We start from the raw sequence: 18,434 nt of genomic DNA on the forward strand, positions 1-18,434 counted from the left end.
CCTGTGTCAGTCTCTGAGTGGGGTCAGCTGACTCTAGTGAGCGGCCTGTCCTTATCCTATGCTCTGCTAAGGCCTTAAGCACTGACCTTAAAGCCACAGTGAAGACCCAGGCACAATGATCTCATCTTTTAAATTTCAGCAATTTTTGGGGGTGGGGGGAGAGAGAGAGGGAGGGAGAGGAAGAAAGAGAGAGGTCTTAGGTGGACATAATTCAGAAAATGCAAAGGAATTGAAGACTTAACCTGCACCTGTCTGAGGGCAGGTTATGAGTGGTGTATGCATGAAGGCAGATGTTAATCTGAACAGAAGTATAATACACCATCAGTGGACAGTAACTAAACAGAAATCGCTCACATATCAAGCAGCTAAAACTGGACACAGGTAGTGCAGCTTCTACTGTACCTTTGTGGGCATGGGCTTCTTAAAGCTGATTTCAGCTTGCATCCAAACACCCCTCGGGGACTCGAGCACAGACCAGATCTTCTCTTGAACCACGTGGTTTTCTTCAAAGATATAAACCGCGAGGGTGTCGCTCATTTTCAAAAACCCGAAGATGGCATAGTGAAAGCGCACACAGTACTGCATGTTTCCTGGTAAGGAGGGACCGTAAAGCCTCCCGATGTAACCAGGCTGGGATGTAAACTTAGTGTTGGCCAGCAGGTAATGCCCTGTGAGGAAAACAAACCCCTTAGAGCCACAGCAATGCAGAGTGAGGAGCACAGACTGACAGGAGGAAAACGGCCAAGGCGAGGGGGTGGGCCAGCAGAGACTACTTCCATAGGCTTTAAACTATGAAGATGTTTTTTTTCTAGTGTTTGCAATTTAAGTAAGAAAAAAAAATCTATAAAATGTCCTTACACCTTGATTGCAAATGAAACATTTTAGAGATTCAAGTAAATCTTATAGTACACAGACTCAGATTTATGGTATTAAGAATTATACTTTTTTATAACACAAAAAAAGAAGGAGTGAGCTCGGAACTACTGTCTGGCTCTCTGGATAGCTGGTGCTGGGCCACACTCAGTGGCAGTCACGAGCTCATCCCCAGGCCTTATCTGTAGTGCCTTGTTGGGTGGTGGGAAGGCGGGGTGGCCTGGCATCGTTTGAAATTTCTGTGTCTGGGCAAACCCCACTGTTCTCTTGACCACATATTAAACCTGCCCCTGAAAAACCATGTTTCTAACCAGATGGGCCCTCGGAGGTGCTGAGGCTGTGCTCAATTTCCTTGTTTCTTCTAAATAACATAAGGAAGCTTCTAGCAGCAGAGGTTCCCTTACCGCCAACCCTACTGTCCACACAGTCAACTTAAAATGGACCCGTGTATGCAAAGTCAGGCAGAACAGAACAGTTTCCCCTTTTCTGATCCGTTCTCAGTGAGTTCTCTTCATGGCACTTCAGTGTTTGACCTAGTCTATTTTTCCCAAAAATATTTTTGAAATCCCATCCTTGTGAGAAGAGTCGGGGGCCTGTTGTCTCCCCTGCACAGGTGGGGCATGTGTGACACAGTTCCAGCACCATCGTCTGCAAACCAGGAAGAAAAGCCTCCCCAGGCCCTGGACTCCAGACTTCCAGCCTCGTGGATGGCACAAAAAGCCCCAGTCTGTGGTACTTCGCTCTGGCAATGGACAAATATGGATGGCCACACAACAGCCCAACCCTTTCATAACCTAAATATCATCCTTCTCTTCTCTGCTCAAAGCCTTTCAGTGGATTTTTATCTCCTTTATAATTAAACCCCCAGTGCTCACTCTGGTCTGTCAAACCTGTCATCCATTGCCCTCTCTATCTTCTCCCCTCCCCGTCTCCTCACAGGCAGCTGTGCTGGCCCCTCTACCACACAGTTGGTGTGGTCATCTCTCTCCACACTGAAAGACCTCACAGGAGCTTGTCCTCTGCAGCTCCCCTGAAGAGACCACTCCTAAATCCCCAACCCAAATCAGTTCCTTACTCTATTCTCTCCAGAGCGCTGAAGGCCGTCAGAACAAAGCACCCCAAATACGCCACTCTGGCACATTGATTATTTTGAGCAGAAGGCACTTGAGGACAGACGAGGCTGAGAGAGAGCTCTCTACCCTCTCACTTTCTATCAAAAGCAGGCCATAAAGCTTCCTATGAGCAAGGCACACATCCTGTTTAGGAAGTCGGTGTAGTACAGGCCGAGACTACACCCAAATGGATCTGTACAAACAAACCCACAACAAAGCCCCTTGTCTGTTGTTAGCTTTCTCCATAGATTTCCTATCTCTTTCTCACAATTTACCATTCCTCCCTTTCCCCCCACCTCTATACTTTCCACAGCATTATCATTCTTTACTAACAAATGATACATAAGCTTCCAGGCCTATGTGCCTTTCTAGTCTTCATTTTCCCTGTGAAGGTTCCCATGTGCATGTAAAAATATTTTACTAGAATGTTACATTTTTCTCTTGCTAACCTGATTCATGTCCAATTTTCAGCCTCAGCTACAGAAACTAAGTGGAAAGGGGACACATTTTCCTCCCAGACACCCTTTGCTACCCTTGGAATTACGTTCATGTGTGTACATGCTTATCTAGCACTTCCTTTGTTCATTGAAATGGTTCTCAGCCAGGAGAGTGAGGTTCATATCACTATTTTATCCCCCCCGGGTTAATTTGCCAAAGTTTAGAAAAGGCCAAAGCCTACAAATAGGGTCTGGATTTCCACAAATTAAAGCATCTGTAAGAAAACAATGCAAAACTATAGGCATAACATTGCAAGGCCCTTTCCAAGACCATCTTGGGGTTCTATGTAAGTGAGCATATCTAGAAATTTAGCTTCCTTAGTTTCACGGCAAATTCATCACAGCTCCCAGAATGTAGATAAATAAATAAAACACAAAATTACTTAGCCCCCTGCCTGCCCTGTGCCCCGTGAGTGTGATTCCTGAGGATGTCATTAAAGCATTTTCAATACTCAAGCAGCACTCAGACCCGGGTTCTGGGATAGATATGCCCACGAAATGTCCACTCAATTTTTTTCCAATAGCTTTTTCCTCACCATGATGTTTATTATTGTGGTAGAACACATAATATAAATTTTCCCACTTTAACAACGTTCATAGTGCTATCCCTCTGGTGATTCGCCATGCTTTCATTTCATTAGCTCTCAAAGCAAGAGCAACCACCACCCTTCTCTAATTCTGTAACATTTCCATCTCCCCCAAAGTAAACTCCATGGCCGTTCCACAGACCGTATCCTGCAACCACTAATCTGCCTCTGTCGATATGGAGTCCCTTGTAGATTTCATGCAGATGGAATCCAGTGGCTTTTTTTTTAAAGTAATTTATCTGAAATGAAGAGCAAAACAGTTTGCAAATATTTGTCTAATTGACGGACTGGCGAATACTCTGAGTAGCACAGCATCTTCTTGAATGGCAGCTTAAAAATGTCCAGTTATCTCCTGGTGTAGCTTCTTTGTTCTCATTCTTTTCTTTTCTTCTTTTTCCACCATTGCCTTTGCAGAAATGGAGTGAGAACAGCAAGTGGTGTGTGAAAACAAACCCAGGATGTGTGGCCTGACCGACCCCTGACTCACCAGTTCCTGTGGTGTGGTCCCCTGCCCGATACATGTTCGGTTTCACCCTCACTCTGGTCCAACCGGGACCTTCTTTGTCTTGGTGAAAGTTGCAGAGGCCTTCCTCAAAATCACAGCTGCTTTCCACAGCGCTGAAAGGAAGCCCTGGGCAATGAGAACCAAAGTTAGAGTCGAGCCAGGACTCTCAGAGGACTCCATTAAACCGTCGCCAGACACGGCTACCTTTGTGCCAGGGAGACCGAGGAAGAGACACAGCCAAATATTTTTATCCAAGTGGCGGCCTGACAGGTTATCATCAAAACAGTGTTTTGACATGACAGGTAAATTGTTCTTTTCCTCTCTAAAAGGAGGGCGGGAAGGAGCTCTGATCACATTGTCTACAAAAATAAAGAAGTGCTAGGTTTCAAAGGGATTTCCTTTGAGAATGAGAAGGCTGTGAGTTTACTCAAAGCTTTCAAACTGGCTCCTACAAAATTTAAAAGAAAGAAAAAGGAGAGGATTTTAAGAGACATGTAAGTTCTAAGATGTGTTTTAGAAATAGCATTTTCCAGAGGTAATTCCCCTTGGTTGACTAGTTTCTGCATCAGAGTGGTTATGACTGGCACTGGCTACAGGAGCTACTGCACCGGAGGATAAGCAGCTGTTAGCCCAAACTACACGATTCAGAAGCCACACCAGGCTATTGGCTTGGCTTTGATGAGTTCCACTGTCATTTATCATTGTTCTAAAGTCTGGCTTTGGCCCAGACTGCCTAGATGGAGTGGAATATGGAAGAATCCTGATCCTTTGGGAATAATAGTTGGTCCTATTAACACAGGACTTGGAAACCTCCACAGCTAAGGTTGTCCTCTGGGGTCAGAGGGGCTGTGACCACAGCAGTTTGGAATGCTCCGTATGAGCCTAGTCTGAATGATGAGCTACACTGTTGGGCATTTTAGCGCCAAAGAGATAGAGGGTGTTGTTATGGAAAGTTATCTGTAGAGAAACTTTTATTCTAGGAACAGCCCAGCTGGCGACACAGGGCTGTTTAGGACAACACTATGTTCTCAGTTAATTTTCAAACCAAGAAAGCACTCATGTGGGTGGAAGAACTCGGCCAGAGCAAATGGTCAAAAGAATCATTCAACCAAATGCTACAAGGAACCCAAGATTCAGTTTTGACCCAGAAAAACATATTGCTGTGGGATGTCTTTCTGTACACTGTATGAATATGTGTTGCTATGATTGGTTAATAAAGAAGTTGGTATGACCTATGATGAGTCAGGTTATAGCAGGCAGGAAATCCAGGAGAGAGATAGGAAGAGGAAGGGCAGAGTCAAGAGTCACCAGCCAGATGCAGAGGAAGCAAGATGAGAATGTCTAACTGAGAAAAGGTACCAAGCCACATGGCTAAACATAGATAAGAATTATGGGTTAATTTAAGTATAAGAGTTACTCAGTAATAAGCCTGAGCTAATGGCCAAGCTGTTATAATTAATATAAGCTTCTGAGTGTTTATTTTATAAGTAGGCCATAGGACTGCATGGACTTGGTGGGACTGGAGAAACCTCCCGACTACAACATATAGCTATAAAAAAAAAAAACACTGTTGGAACAGTTAACATGTTTTGGGAACTAATTGATAACATTGTATCAGTATTGTTTCCTGAACTGCCTATTCTATGGTTACATTGCAGATACACCTTGACACACTTGAATGGATAAAGAAGTACAATGTTATTCAAAGCCTGATAAGGCAAATGCTGGCCCTGCCTAAAGCTATGGGTTAGTAGATCTGAGAGAAGAGTCTGTGGGAGCTCCTCACTGTATTCCTGTATTCCTATAAATTTCATCTGAGTTTGAAATGCTACAAAAGGAGTTCCATAATCTCTCTCTCTCTCTCTCTCTCTCTCTCTCTCTCTCTCTCTCTCTCTCTCTCTTCTCTCTCTCTCTCTCTGACTAACAGCACATTACAGAAAAAGAATGAGAAGAAACTGTCCCCATGTAACTGGAACATGGGCATTTCAGGTCACATTCCAGACCTTGATAGTGGAAAAGGAAATGAGACCTGTGGTGCTCCAGGCTGGTGATTCACCCACATGCTGCTCTGCCTTTTTCTGTCAGAACTAGAGCAAATCTTTAAGCCCAGGAAACAAAGCCTGCAAACGAACATAATGTCACACACAAAGGTCCTTCAACATCCCTTCAGCATTCTCGCATGGATAGTGGAGACCAGAGGAAGCCCCACCATCTCAATTTTTAGCCAACTTCTCTCTACCTGAAAATGAAAAACAGATGAAAATACAAAATGTTCAGCCAGCCATTTAGCTCTGGAAATAGTGAGGCACTCCTTAATGCCTGGCACAGAGATAATCAGGGCAATGAAATTACTCATCAGGAGTGAACCTCAGAGCAGTACCCCTAGCTGGCTGCAAGAGAATCTTAACTCTGTTATTCGGTCTGTAAGAGAGGGTAGAGGTAGTGCTGAATTCAAAAGTTTATAGCAGATTTATTCACAGCTGCGAGAATGTAGACTCAGCCATGATGGTCTTCAGTCGGTGAATAGGCACATGAGCTGTGGTACATTAAGACAGTAGAATATTATTCAACGTTAGAAAAAATAGTCCGTGGAGCTAATGAAGAGCCCTGGAAGAAACATAAATGTACACTATTAAGTGAAGAAAGCCAGTCTGAAAAGGCTGTATACTGTGTGACTCTACAACTGCAAGGCATTCTGGAAAAGGCAAAATTAGGGAGACAGGAAAAGATCAGTGGTTGGGGGAGGAAGGAGAGAGGGAGCCTGTATTACACTGTAATGGTGGGCGCATTACAAATTCGTCCATACTCATGGAACATGCAACCCACAGGGACCCTTAATGTAAATAAACTATGAAGTCTGGGTGACTGTAATATGTATGGGGAGAAGGATATATGCTGTGACTTCTCATCACTTGGCTGAACCTCAAAATGCACTAGTAAAACACAGCTTTAAGCAAGAATCACTTTTCTCCATGGTAACACAGAGTTTTCTGGTTATGCTATCTTCTTCACTTGATAAATACTTGGTCTTAGAAGTGATTTGTCTATGGTCTGATAAAGAGAAAATTTCAAAATTGGAAATCATAGACCAAGTCCTTTTTATGCAGAATATTGAGGCAGTAACTGAAAACCAAAGACAGGGACCCCCAGTGTACTGCCCAGCATTGAGGTGGGGGCAAAGCCCATGCTCACAGCTTGTTTCAGAAGTTCGGGTCAAGTGAAGATCATAAATTGGCATGTTGCATGCATTAGGGAGGAACTGAAGGCAGACACAAGCCATTGAGCATCGGTTGATAGGAAAAAGAAAAGAAAGCAGACTCCTTAAACCAAGTTATCAGAAAGCATCATCATGTAAGCATTAGTTAATTACTTGCTGTATGACATTTGAACTTCTTAGAAATGGAGGCATTTTAGACAACCTAATTAGCTGGAGTGCGCTGCAGCCTGGGAAGAACAGTTGGAGTGTTTGTCCCCCTTTCCTCTGCTCCATGGAGCTCCTGGAGACAAGCTTAGCACCAGTGCTGTAATCTAAAAGACTCCTCAGCCCCTGCAGTAAGAGACAAGCACTGGACACAGTGTGGTGAAAGAAGCTAACCTTGGAGCATAGCGCGACTTCCTATGAGGCAGCTTAAAGGCAGCAGAGGCGATTCAAAGCTTGCAGGGGGAAGAGTGAGTATGACCTGGCCCTAGACTACAGAACCATAATGACAGAGGGGCTGGGCTTCAGAATATGTAGCAGATACACTTTAGGAAACAGAGACAGGAAAATGTCAGCAACTTCATATACAGTTTAGGCAGCAACTGGAGTCGTTTTCAAATTAGATTAGAACTCTGGGCAATGGTCAGTTGTTGGTGAATGGTCACTGTTGGCTCATGTGGCCTTCTGAGGAGTATCTATGAGTAGCCATGAATGCCAGGACTCTTGCAGTCTCTGGTCTGGGAGTGGCATGGAGAGAAGCTTGGGCCTGTATATGCCACAACTATTGGTTAAAATATTAAGGCAACTCCACGTAGTTAAAAGGGAGGTTTATTTTGTGGGGTAACTTACAAGTGAAGGAATAGGTTACAGAGTCTGGGAAAGGTGTAGCACAGTCTGGTGGTGTTCTCTGGAGAACTCTGCTCGGTCTACCTTCAGTGTTCTGGGTCCAGGAACCAAGAGAGCTCCCCCATCTAGATCTCGGACTTTGGGGGTCCTCGATCGTCTCCACCTTGTAGGTGTGACAGTTACTGAAGCCTCAAAGGGGGTGGTATTTCCAGGTCAAAGCTGGAACAGCTACCCACTACACACAACATTTTGTTAAGCCTTCTAGAAGTAGACAGGAAGGCTTGTTGGGTGTTCTAGGATGTATAGACTAAAAGGCAACAGGACACTCCCAGGAGTGTCCTAACTTTTTGACATTATGATACAATGTTGTCATCCCAGCACCTCCATGATGGCTCACAACCACCTGGAACTGACAGTTCTGACACCCTCTTCTGGCTACAAGTGGGCATGTGTGAATGCACATACATACATGTAGGCAAAACACATAAGAATAAACAAATCGTTCTTTAAAATTACCATGACAAGATCACACAGCTTATAAGTGTGAACAAAGGGGTAAAAATCCATTTCCTGGTTTTTGGGCATAATACTAAAATGATTCAATTAGTGAATTTGAAAAGCAAGTTCTAAAGACCAGTATGGAGCCTTGACTGACCTACTATATGAAAAAACACACGTGGGTTCGTGCAGGGAAAGGGGCCTTGTGTGAGGATATCAAGCACTGAGGAGCTGCTGGCTCTCTGAAGTAACCTCATTGTGCAGGAATCATTTTTCCCCCCATTTTCCAGTCAGATCAGTGTTGTAGGGAGGGAAGTGCTCCTGCACATTCTGCATCTCTTTTACAAGCTTCTGCAAAGCTGGTTTTGTTACTTCCTGGCTGCTTTTTCATCCCACCCTCCATCCAGAGCAGACATTGAACAAATATTTCTTCTCCCACATACCTAGCTTAGAAATGGAAAGGTTCAATGTAAATGCCCAGTAACAGAGAAGGAAAACTTTAAAAATTAATGACAGGGAAATTACAAAATTACTGTTCTCGTGATTGAGACATTAACTGGTGGCATCAGGCAGCAGTCAAATTTCTAAGAAGTAAAACAATTTTTTTCTGTGTTCAGTCAAATTTAGGGACTATTTTAATCCTTGGGTTAAATTATTTAAAATATGTTAACACATAGTTAGACAGGCACATTAGGAAGTAGAGTACTTGCCTTCCATGGCTGAGGCTCTGGATTGAGATGGTCTCATTTAACTCCTTTTCAAGAAATTAGAATCAGTAAAACAACAACAAATGTCATAGTTAGGGTTTCTATTGCTGTGAAGATACACCATGACCACCACAACTCTTATAAGATAAACATTTAATTGGGGCTGGCTTATAGTTCAGAGGTTTAACATTATAGTCATGGTGGGAAGCATGGCAGTGTGCAGGCAGACATGGTGCTGGAGAAAATTAGAGTTTTGCATCTGGATCTGCAGGCAGTAGGAAGAGAGAGTGACATTGGACCTGGCTTGAGCATTTGAAGCCTCAAAGCTCACCCCAAGTAACACACTTTCTCCAACAAGAACACACCCACTCCAACAAGGTCACATCTCCTAATAGTGCCAACTCCCTATGACTCTGTGGGGGCCGTTTTCACCACCACAAAAAAAAAAAACCCTTAGTTTTTTGTTAGCAAATTAGGTTTCTCTCTAATTTAGGGACAACAGTTTAGCTCAAGTGGAAGATATTAACTTAGTCTACTTGATGGGATATAGCTGAAAGCATATTAGAGACCAGTTCTGTCTTAAGAGAGTCAGGCCACAAAGGCCAGCTTCACTAACTGATTACCCGTGCTCCAGACACAGAAAGAGAGCTTGTTAGCAAAATGGATGGGCACAGTGTCGGCGCCCTGGGTGGTGCAAAGAAACGAACTGACTGAGCAGTAAGGTTAGCTGCATTTAACTGTGGCATGGTTTAACGGCTGCCATCCTTATTGTAAAATACTTTGTTTATCCATTTTCTGGCAAAGTAGAGAATTCCCTCTCTTTTCAGACAACAAAGTTTTGGAGTATAATTTGGGCCTGGATAAAATTATGTGAGGTTGCACTTTGAAAAAGAAGGTAGTTAAGAGCACATACTGTTTAGCCAAGACCATCTCAGAGATGTCTACTGAATACTAACATGTGTAAAAATAAGAAGATTATGAATCTTGGAGGGTTAAAAATTAGAGGTTTTATAATTCCACCCAGTAGGTTATGAGTTTTTGGGTTTTTTTTTGGGGGGGGGTTGGTTTGGTTTGGTTTTTCTCTAAATTTAGCTAGCTATTCATTGTATGAACTCAAGGTATCGTTTAAAGAGATATATTTAACTTTTTCTTTCTTTTTTTTTTTTTTTTTTTTTTTTTTTTGGTTTTTTGAGACAGGGCTTCTCTGTGTAGCTTTGTGCCTTTCCTGGAACTCGCTTTAGAGACCAGGCTGGCCTCACAGAGATCCGCCTGGCTCTGCCTCCTGAGTGCTGGGATTAAAGGCGTGCGCCACCACCGCCTGGCTCTAACTTTTTCTTTCTCAATAGGAAGGGGAGACAAAAGTGTCTCATGAGAACTTGTGTATAGTACAAAAGAAATTAAATCCACTGTGTGAGGGACGAAAGGGGGTAATACCCCAGAAAAAATGATTACTCAGTTGATGAGCTCTTAAAGATAAGGTCAGACCACAAGGGAGGACATTAAAGACAACCTAGAAGAAGTGCCCGCTCTGCGCACCTGGTGTGGCAGGCACATCCCAAATGAGGAAGAAGGAGCAGGACTCACCTGTCTGATTTTGGCAGTGAACAGGAGAGAAAGAAATATCATCCAGGGCAACATAGCCTCCTTTGGGACCATTGAAAGCAACTTCGAAAATAACCTGGGAAGGAAAAATGGCAGGCAGCATATATTTACATATGTTCTTACTCTTACATGATTGAAAACAACACATCAAACCAACTGAGGCCACGTTACAAGGACTCATGTAATCACTTTCCAATATGTAACTGTTTGGTCGTCACCCTACTTAACCCACGGCCTCTTTCAGGGAACATAAAATTGCTACATTTTGAGGGGTTTGGCCTGCTGAAATGTTACCTATTGTGGTCTAATCCTCAATGTGATGGTATTAGGAAGTGGGTCCTTTGAGGAAGTGATTAGCTCATGAGGGTGGAGCCCTTTGTTCTCCAGTTTAGTGATGAGTCCCAAGGAGCTTTCTTCTTGTGGAGACAAAATGGAAGATGCCGTCTATGCTGGCATCTATGATGCCATCTATGCTATACTGGGAAAAGGACCCTAGCTGCAATGCATGGGCCAGCATCTTGGTCTTGGGTTTCTCAGTTTCTAGATTAGGAGAGATACATTTCTGATGTTTCTAAGTCATTGAGGTGATGGAATTTTGTTGTAGCAGCCCATAATGGACCAAGACATCTGAGATTTGTATTTATTAGTGGCTATATTCCCTGCTCCTCAACTCTCAGCTGGCATGCCCAGATATTTCTGACAGAATTCCAGAATTGATTAGCACTATAGACTTCATCTAAAAGAAAAAGTCAGTGGAGAAAATAGATTAGGTTTTTTTTTTCATTATCTACAGGAAACTAACATGTCTGTTTGTGCCCCTTTGCCCCATATGGTACTCCGGATGAGAGTCTGGGCAAAGACACAGTAGTCAGAGATGAGCACTGTGCCTTGGCCTTTCCAGCCATGTTCTGACAGATTGATGAAGACCATGGGTCAATGATATCAACCCTTCTACTTTTACTTCCTTATCTTCCACCCACTAACTTTGAACTTTCCATGTGTGTGACAATAAGGTATCGGGTGTGATCAGCACAGCCCCAAGTCGTGTTAGGAAAAAAAACCAGGTGTGCAGTCTGTGCTGTGTGAGTTGATAACTAAGTCACACCGTGGATCATGGCTTGAAACTTGAATGCATGCCAGGGCCCAGAAGGTATAAATACATAAAGTGAGCTTGCTGTGATGCAGACTCTCAAGAGTGGAGAAGGCAAGCCTGTCTAAAGGAGGCAGCTGCTACCCTGCATCCTAATCCCTAGGATCTCAGTTTGTTCTCCTATTGGACAGTGAGGTTTTACAAATATAATTAAGATGAGGTCATAACTGCGCAAGGGTGGGTCTCTATCCCTAATGACTAATGTCCTTATTGTCTTTATAAAGGGAAATTTTTGATGTGTGCATGCTTCCTGCCCTCACCACAGATGACACTGGAACACTGATAGAGAGAGGGAAAAGACGAAAAGATGGCCTGCATGGAGCAGAGAGATTAAAAAGCTCTTTCTGACGAGGGTCTGCCAATCACAGTCCATATGCCGGGGTTCTCCACTCAGAAAAGTCTCCTGTGTTTATATTCCTTTTGAAATGCACTTTGAGAATGTGGTGACAATGAGTTCACTGATTTCTCCAGTGCCAATTCCTTCTCTTGGCAATTAGCAAGAGCAAACAACACAAATGACAGACTCAGACTAGTGGAGCAAAGTCACACACATGTGGATCCAAAGATGCATGTTAAGGGTTAGTAGTGCCAGCATTCTGCCTTTTCAAGTGCTGATTAAAAAAAACAAAAAATAAAAAAAAAACTAGCAATGCTTCATTCACGCAAATGTTGCCTGAAGAGTTTATGTCGGACAAAAGAAGTTGGCAAAGAAAACACTGTCAGTGTATGTAGGTGTGTGTGTGCTTGAGCACAGTGCACACGCACGTGCATATACACATGCCTGTCTGAATGTGCTTTAATGTGTGACTCATTTGACTTCAATAGAGGAATATGTCGTGGGGCAGCATTTCTTTTCCTTCTGTGTCCCAAAGTCACAGAAAAATTTCCACTGGACTGTAGGGGCAAACCAAAATCCAATCAGACTTCAGGGCTGACAGGAAAGTAACGAGCTCCCATTCTCAAAAGATTTTTTCAGACGTAACTTGTCTATCTACGTGAGAGACAATGTTGAGAGATGTAAGCAATCTGAGTAATTAGGCTGACTGACATGCCCCGCACGCACATGCCAGCCACAATCTCGATCCACAGCAAGCAGTCAGCCCTGACCAGTAGCACCTTTCGACTATGTTCCAACCATGCGACTCAGCTTCCTCTCAGTCCCCTACGTGTCGAGTTCACCGCCGCCGCCACTCTCAACCCAGCCACAGCCTTGGAACAAACCACTTACTCGCCACTCTATGAAAAGGCGATAAACAAAAAAGAGCAGCCTATGGAGAAGATCACGAGCATAAGTACACGAGAGTTGAAGAAAGCTGGTGTATGCTCATTAATAACTTAGGCGAACATAGGACTCTATTAACTACTTATAGCTATGCTGCAAATAAATGACTCTCAGCGGACCTATCTGATACTCACCCCAGATTCCTTGCGTTCACTAGAGTGTTTTGCTTGACAGACTAAAGCAGCTTCTTACAGTGTGCATCAATATTTATCTAGAAGTTCCTACTCGCTGTTCAGTTGCTACAGCTGGTGTGACTAGTACATGGATAAAGATGTTCTCAGTCAATTCGTCTTGGCCAGTCTCGTTCTTTTCATCCTTTGTCCTCTGGTGAATGTGGCATCAATGTTACTTTCTGTAATACCTTTTGAGGGTCAGTAAAATACGTCTCAGATATATCGAATTCTGAACCAACTCACTATGCTGAGATTAGCTATGATGACCTATAATATCTGTACAGTGCAACGAATAAACACTGCAATGTCAGTTGTGCTTTGTCGTGTGAAGTTGTTTAACTAAATTGTGTTTGCTTATGAATTTTCAAGTTCTATTTGATCGGCGAATATTCTTAATCATTAGTATAAAGAATCATCTTAAAGATAGACCATGTTAACAATAGAATAAAGATTTAAAGCATAGGATGGTAGTCTGTTGCAATCCATATAATTCACCAAAACACCATGGAGGCCAGAGCCATCGACAAGGAGTCCTGTGAGTTCGAGCCAGCCGGCTAAGATCAAGATCCAGGGCAGCACCAAAATCATGTTTGGGCAGGAGGAGCCGTCGACACAGAATAGAACACCTTAAATGTCTACAGAGCGTAACAAATAGCTATTGAGAAAATAATAGGCAATAATCTATAGAACAAAAAAAAAACAGAATAAAATATATTAGTTATCACATAAGTGCTATTCTTCAATAATTATTAGTTAACTTCTGTAATATCTGTTAATGTTAGCTAACAATTTTGTTTTGTGTTCAAAAGAAGTAATTTTTTTTTTCTTTAGCACAAGATCCATCCTTAATTCAAGGTAAGCTGCAAGGTGATAACATTAAGATAACACTATGGCTAAGGGAGCCCCATCCCCTGTGCTTTGGACTGGGCACGCGGCTGTCTGTGTAACTAAGCACGATCAAAAGTGCCAATTGTTCTAACGTGAACTGTTCAGTGTCTAGAATAACGTCTTCACGGGTTGTAGGTAACATGCTTTCTGATGTTGCAGTTCTTCCTGTAGACTTATAGTATAAGCTGGGCATGGATCACCCTGTTTCCTCCATTTTAGCAGCATTCGTAAAGCTGCATAGCATTCATGCTGCACTGTGATCTTGATAATGAAAGGACAATCCGCTTGTACTGAGCGGATAACCAACCAGACTGCTCTAGTATCTTACCGAAGCACCAGTGTGGCGATTATGACTGAACATTCCTGGTGACGCATAAACTACGCAATATTACAGGACACTGCCTCGGCCTTTGAAGGCGCAGCTTCATCAGGCGTTTGGACAGTTGTCCCAGAGCCTTTTGCTGTCACGCGTCTCAGTGAACTCAGATACCTGCACCTCTATTCTACATTTTAGTGCATTTGCATTCCCCTATCTTGCAGGCCTAAACAGGAAAGCGTGCTCCTGGGTACTGTTGAGAGGCATGCAAAAGGGGTGAGTTGGACTCTAAAGATCAAAGGCTCCATTGCTGTGGTGTTCGCTAGAAAAGCGGCGGGCATTCTCAGCTCGAGGCTCTCACTTTGGTGCACTGTCGTCTTGAGACTCAGCTGAAGGGTTACCAGCCCTTGCTTTTTTCCAGACCATAGTATATACCCTTATCTGCACCAGATATCTCTTTCTATTCGAATCTTGTAGCTCTTGTATGTCGGACACTTGAAAAGTAAGAGAGAGCCCGTCATCCGAGTTGAGTGTGGCGGAGCCGGGTGGAGCAGGACTGCTTGAGCAGAACTGAGACACCTGAGATGTCAAAGTGGGTAAGGCTTGCTTCCCTGACCAGCTGTGAAATAGACAAGCTAAGTATCTAAGTCAGTACTCAGGAAGACTCTAGGACGACAGCAGAGAAAAGCGCTCGTTGCATAGAGAAAATACGAGGGTGAGAGACGAAACCAAATGTGTCTAGAGAGCACTCGAAAGCGATAATAGCAAGAATGGAACGTAGGTTTGCATGAGCCACGAGAAATGCGAGCACGCAGGATCCTTCTAGGAGTCATGAAGAGTGCCATAGAGGTCGCCACGAAGGCGCAAGTGAACTGGTCTCAGCTACCAGCCCTGGGTGTAGGATAAATCGGAAGTCGAGCGAAGAACTTGGTCTTGCTGTAAAGTAGATCATCATGCCTCCTAAGGCAGCTCGGTCCACAAGAGATTGAATCATACTCTGAGAGAGTCTGAGATCCCATAAGTGATGCACAGGACAATTGATAGTTTCATAATAACGGTTATCAGTATTGCTTCCTATGGTTCTTCGCTCGCGTGCCCGTCTGGTGTCTAGGCAAGTAACCGTGCTCTGCACATCAGCACAAACCGAGGGAGAGAACTGCCAAATCCAGAATCTGAAGGTCTTTGTCTACACCATCTGACCTTCTGAACCCCTAGTGCGACTCTGAACTCATTGTCGCCCTGGTTCAGTGAACGAAGCCTTATTCTCGCCCTGCGGGCCCCGCCCCCGTTGACCTCTTCCACGCATTTCTTCGATCACAGTTCTAAGCCACGACAGATAGTCAGCAGCCCCTTTCATGTCTGTTTAGATCGTTCCCCTACCTCCCTTAATGTTGCTGTAGACAATCGTACTCAGTGATGGCAACATGAAAGTTAGTACGAGATGCCGGAAAGTGTCTATCCAGAGGAAGAAGTTATATGAAATGAGTAATCCGTAAAGTATGAATTAGAGTGGAGAAGAAAACTAGCCTAAATATATAGTTCGTTGAGAGCATGCTCAGGAGTAAGAATGCTTCGTCTAGTTGCACTCAATCAGAGGGCAACTAGGATTTGTGGGATAGGTCCAGCACAAAGAACCCACATAACAAGCCAGCGCCCCTATCAGCTAATACAAACACGAACAACTCACAGCTGTCCAAGGGACTTCAAATCGGTCCTCCTCTGGACCTCCCTACATGCGTAGAGTGTCCATGTGGTAAAGCTTTGCTGGAGGACAAATCACAAATTACACTGCCTCCCCAAACATTAAAGGTTAACATCAGAGCGATCTGTAGCAGATCAGAGCGTCTACCGTCCTTGCCACCTAATAAGATTACTAATAGCTGGTGCAAGTACTGAGCTAAGCTCACTTGATCTCCCTTCCTCTTCTAGAATAGGATAATAATAGAGCGTTCTATGTTGATCCACCTTTGCTAAGCCTATCCTCCCACCCTGAAAACTCATTATATACAATAGAGCAATGCGATCTCAGAGTGATCACATCTACACCCCGCCTTGCGCCCGTTACTTTACAAGATTAACTAGCAGTCCAAATCTGAATCCACACGTACTCACCCTCCTAAACTAAATAACTACTAAGTCTTCAGGCACTAGTATTCTACGTGCTAGCAGCTAGCTGAGTTGACTGCCGAGTGGCTCTGTAGATGGGATACAAACTACCACATCATAGGACTAAAGGGATTGGTCTCCTCTCTATCGCAACAAAGATTGGCGACTTAGAAGATACACTAATGATAACTGTACACTTCAAATCGCTCGAACTGAAGGTAGAAAGTCTACATGTCTGCCCCGCTATTAAAACTAACAATTTATTACTGACAGTTTGAGGTTTAAATTAATGCTAAGACTTATGCTCATGACTTTGATTGGTCCACCTTGGTTGTATTATTCTATGAATCTATACAAACTCACCCACCTTCTGAATACATATGGGAGCACATTTTTATTTCGTTCTGCTCTATATATTTTGTTTTTTACTAAATTAAAAAAAAAAAACAAAGCAAGTACCTATCTTTCAGACAAGCTATACAATGAGGTTAGTCGAAACTCACAGAAATGGAAGCATCGACTTGCCAGGACCTGTGTGTTAGCATCCCAGCATGCTACCAGGTCAAGCTCACCTACCTCCATGGCATAAGGAGCCACTGAACTCCACCTCTGCAAGGTCCGGCGGGCATTGCCTGGCCCGATCCACTTTCCAGATCTCCTTACCTACGCCGAAGCATATCCGGTAACAGAGAGAAGACATTGTTTCCTCTTAGCTGACACGCTAAAGGTAATTAAACGATAAGCAGCCTACAAGGGAGCTATGTTAGATACACCGTGAAGAGATAGTCATGAGCACCTCCTGAGGAAGTGCTGTTAACGTAGAGAACAGAGTTTCACGGTTACGTATAGCTTGCCTGCGTGAAGATGTCACGCAACCACGAATATAGTTAAGAACGAACTAGCGCATGAACGTGCAGTCCTGAACACTAAACACTCTGCCTGCTACCTCTATTATGGATCAACGGGTTATATGAATATCGATGGATCGCATGATAAGAGTAAAGAGTGAGGTCTAGTATGAAAGATGTCACAGTGGAGAAGCCGACACGCTGATTGATTTTGCTTACTGCCAAAAATGCTATGATGAAGAGATAATTTTTGATAAATTATCCTCTACTTTTGATTGAAGGTACTACTTATCGCAACAACATGGAAGGATTGATTCATCTCGAGAGTGTATCTTGGAATGTTCAACAGAGAAACTGACCCACTACAATGCATGTATGTGAGCATTCACCCTTTCTCGTGAGTCGAAACAAAACATATATTTCTGTATCTCCTCTTGATTTACATAAAAGGCATGGGGGGACCCTCAACTGGATTTATGTCGTTACATATGTACTTATCTAAGATTCCTGCAGTACAATGTTTCAGTTAAGTGGTTCTGAGAGTGACTCACAGGCCAGGGCTAGGGATTTTGGCAGTTTCGTCGAAATTGTGTATTCAGCCAAATGATGTGCACACCTGTCTCGCCGAACCCGCAACTACTGACAGACCACAGAAAGGCACAACATGTTTAATACCGCAGCTATAAGCCGTAAACGCTTAGCAATAAATACTAAAGACGTTAGACTCTTGAGAGCTTTGACTTTTGCCACTTGCGCAAGAAGAACTACTTGAATGCCACTTCCTTGTGTAGGTGGTAGGTCATTGAGTGGTAGTTTCTGAGATTATCATGTCTCGGGCCTCCTACTTCCTGGGCTCTAGAATGAGATACTGTCACCCTTGCTAACGGATGAGATTAGAATCCAGGAGCCCCGGATCTATTAAACTCTAATGCGTCGAGTCCTTCATAGAAATGGGTCACTAGTGTTGTATGCAACCATGTACATCTAGATGCTGTTAAAAGTTTTTATTATATAGTTTTGTTACTACATCGTGAGCCTAGTCTTAATGCTTGCTCACTTACCCCAGCCTCGTGATACACAGTGGGAGGTGCCTTTGTCGTTACTGCAACTTAAAGTTATGCATGCTTGTTGATACTCATGGAGGACCTGCCTTTTCCGGTAACAGAAATAGAGATGAAATAGACTGCGGGTGGGGTGGGGGGTGGGTGGGGGGTGGGAGGGAGACAAAGAGGCAGTTGGGAGGGA

General features: G+C 43.6%; 1 protein-coding gene across 1 annotated transcript in view; it reads right to left on the reverse strand.

Moving 5' to 3' along the window:
- The window catches only part of LOC114710946 (MAM domain-containing protein 2), a 160,078-nt gene that overhangs the window by 52,276 nt on the left and 89,368 nt on the right, over positions 1–18,434 (reverse strand). Inside the window, exons 10-12 of the mRNA XM_037202271.1 lie at positions 10,409–10,550; positions 3,557–3,700; positions 403–668 (exon numbers count right to left, since the gene is read on the reverse strand). Coding sequence (XP_037058166.1) covers positions 403–668; positions 3,557–3,700; positions 10,409–10,550 — 552 coding nt within the window. The remainder of the gene's footprint in view (positions 1–402; positions 669–3,556; positions 3,701–10,408; positions 10,551–18,434) is intronic.

Source organism: Peromyscus leucopus, chromosome 1, assembly GCF_004664715.2.
Source record: "Peromyscus leucopus breed LL Stock chromosome 1, UCI_PerLeu_2.1, whole genome shotgun sequence".
In the NCBI taxonomy this organism is placed as follows: Eukaryota; Metazoa; Chordata; class Mammalia; order Rodentia; family Cricetidae; genus Peromyscus; species Peromyscus leucopus.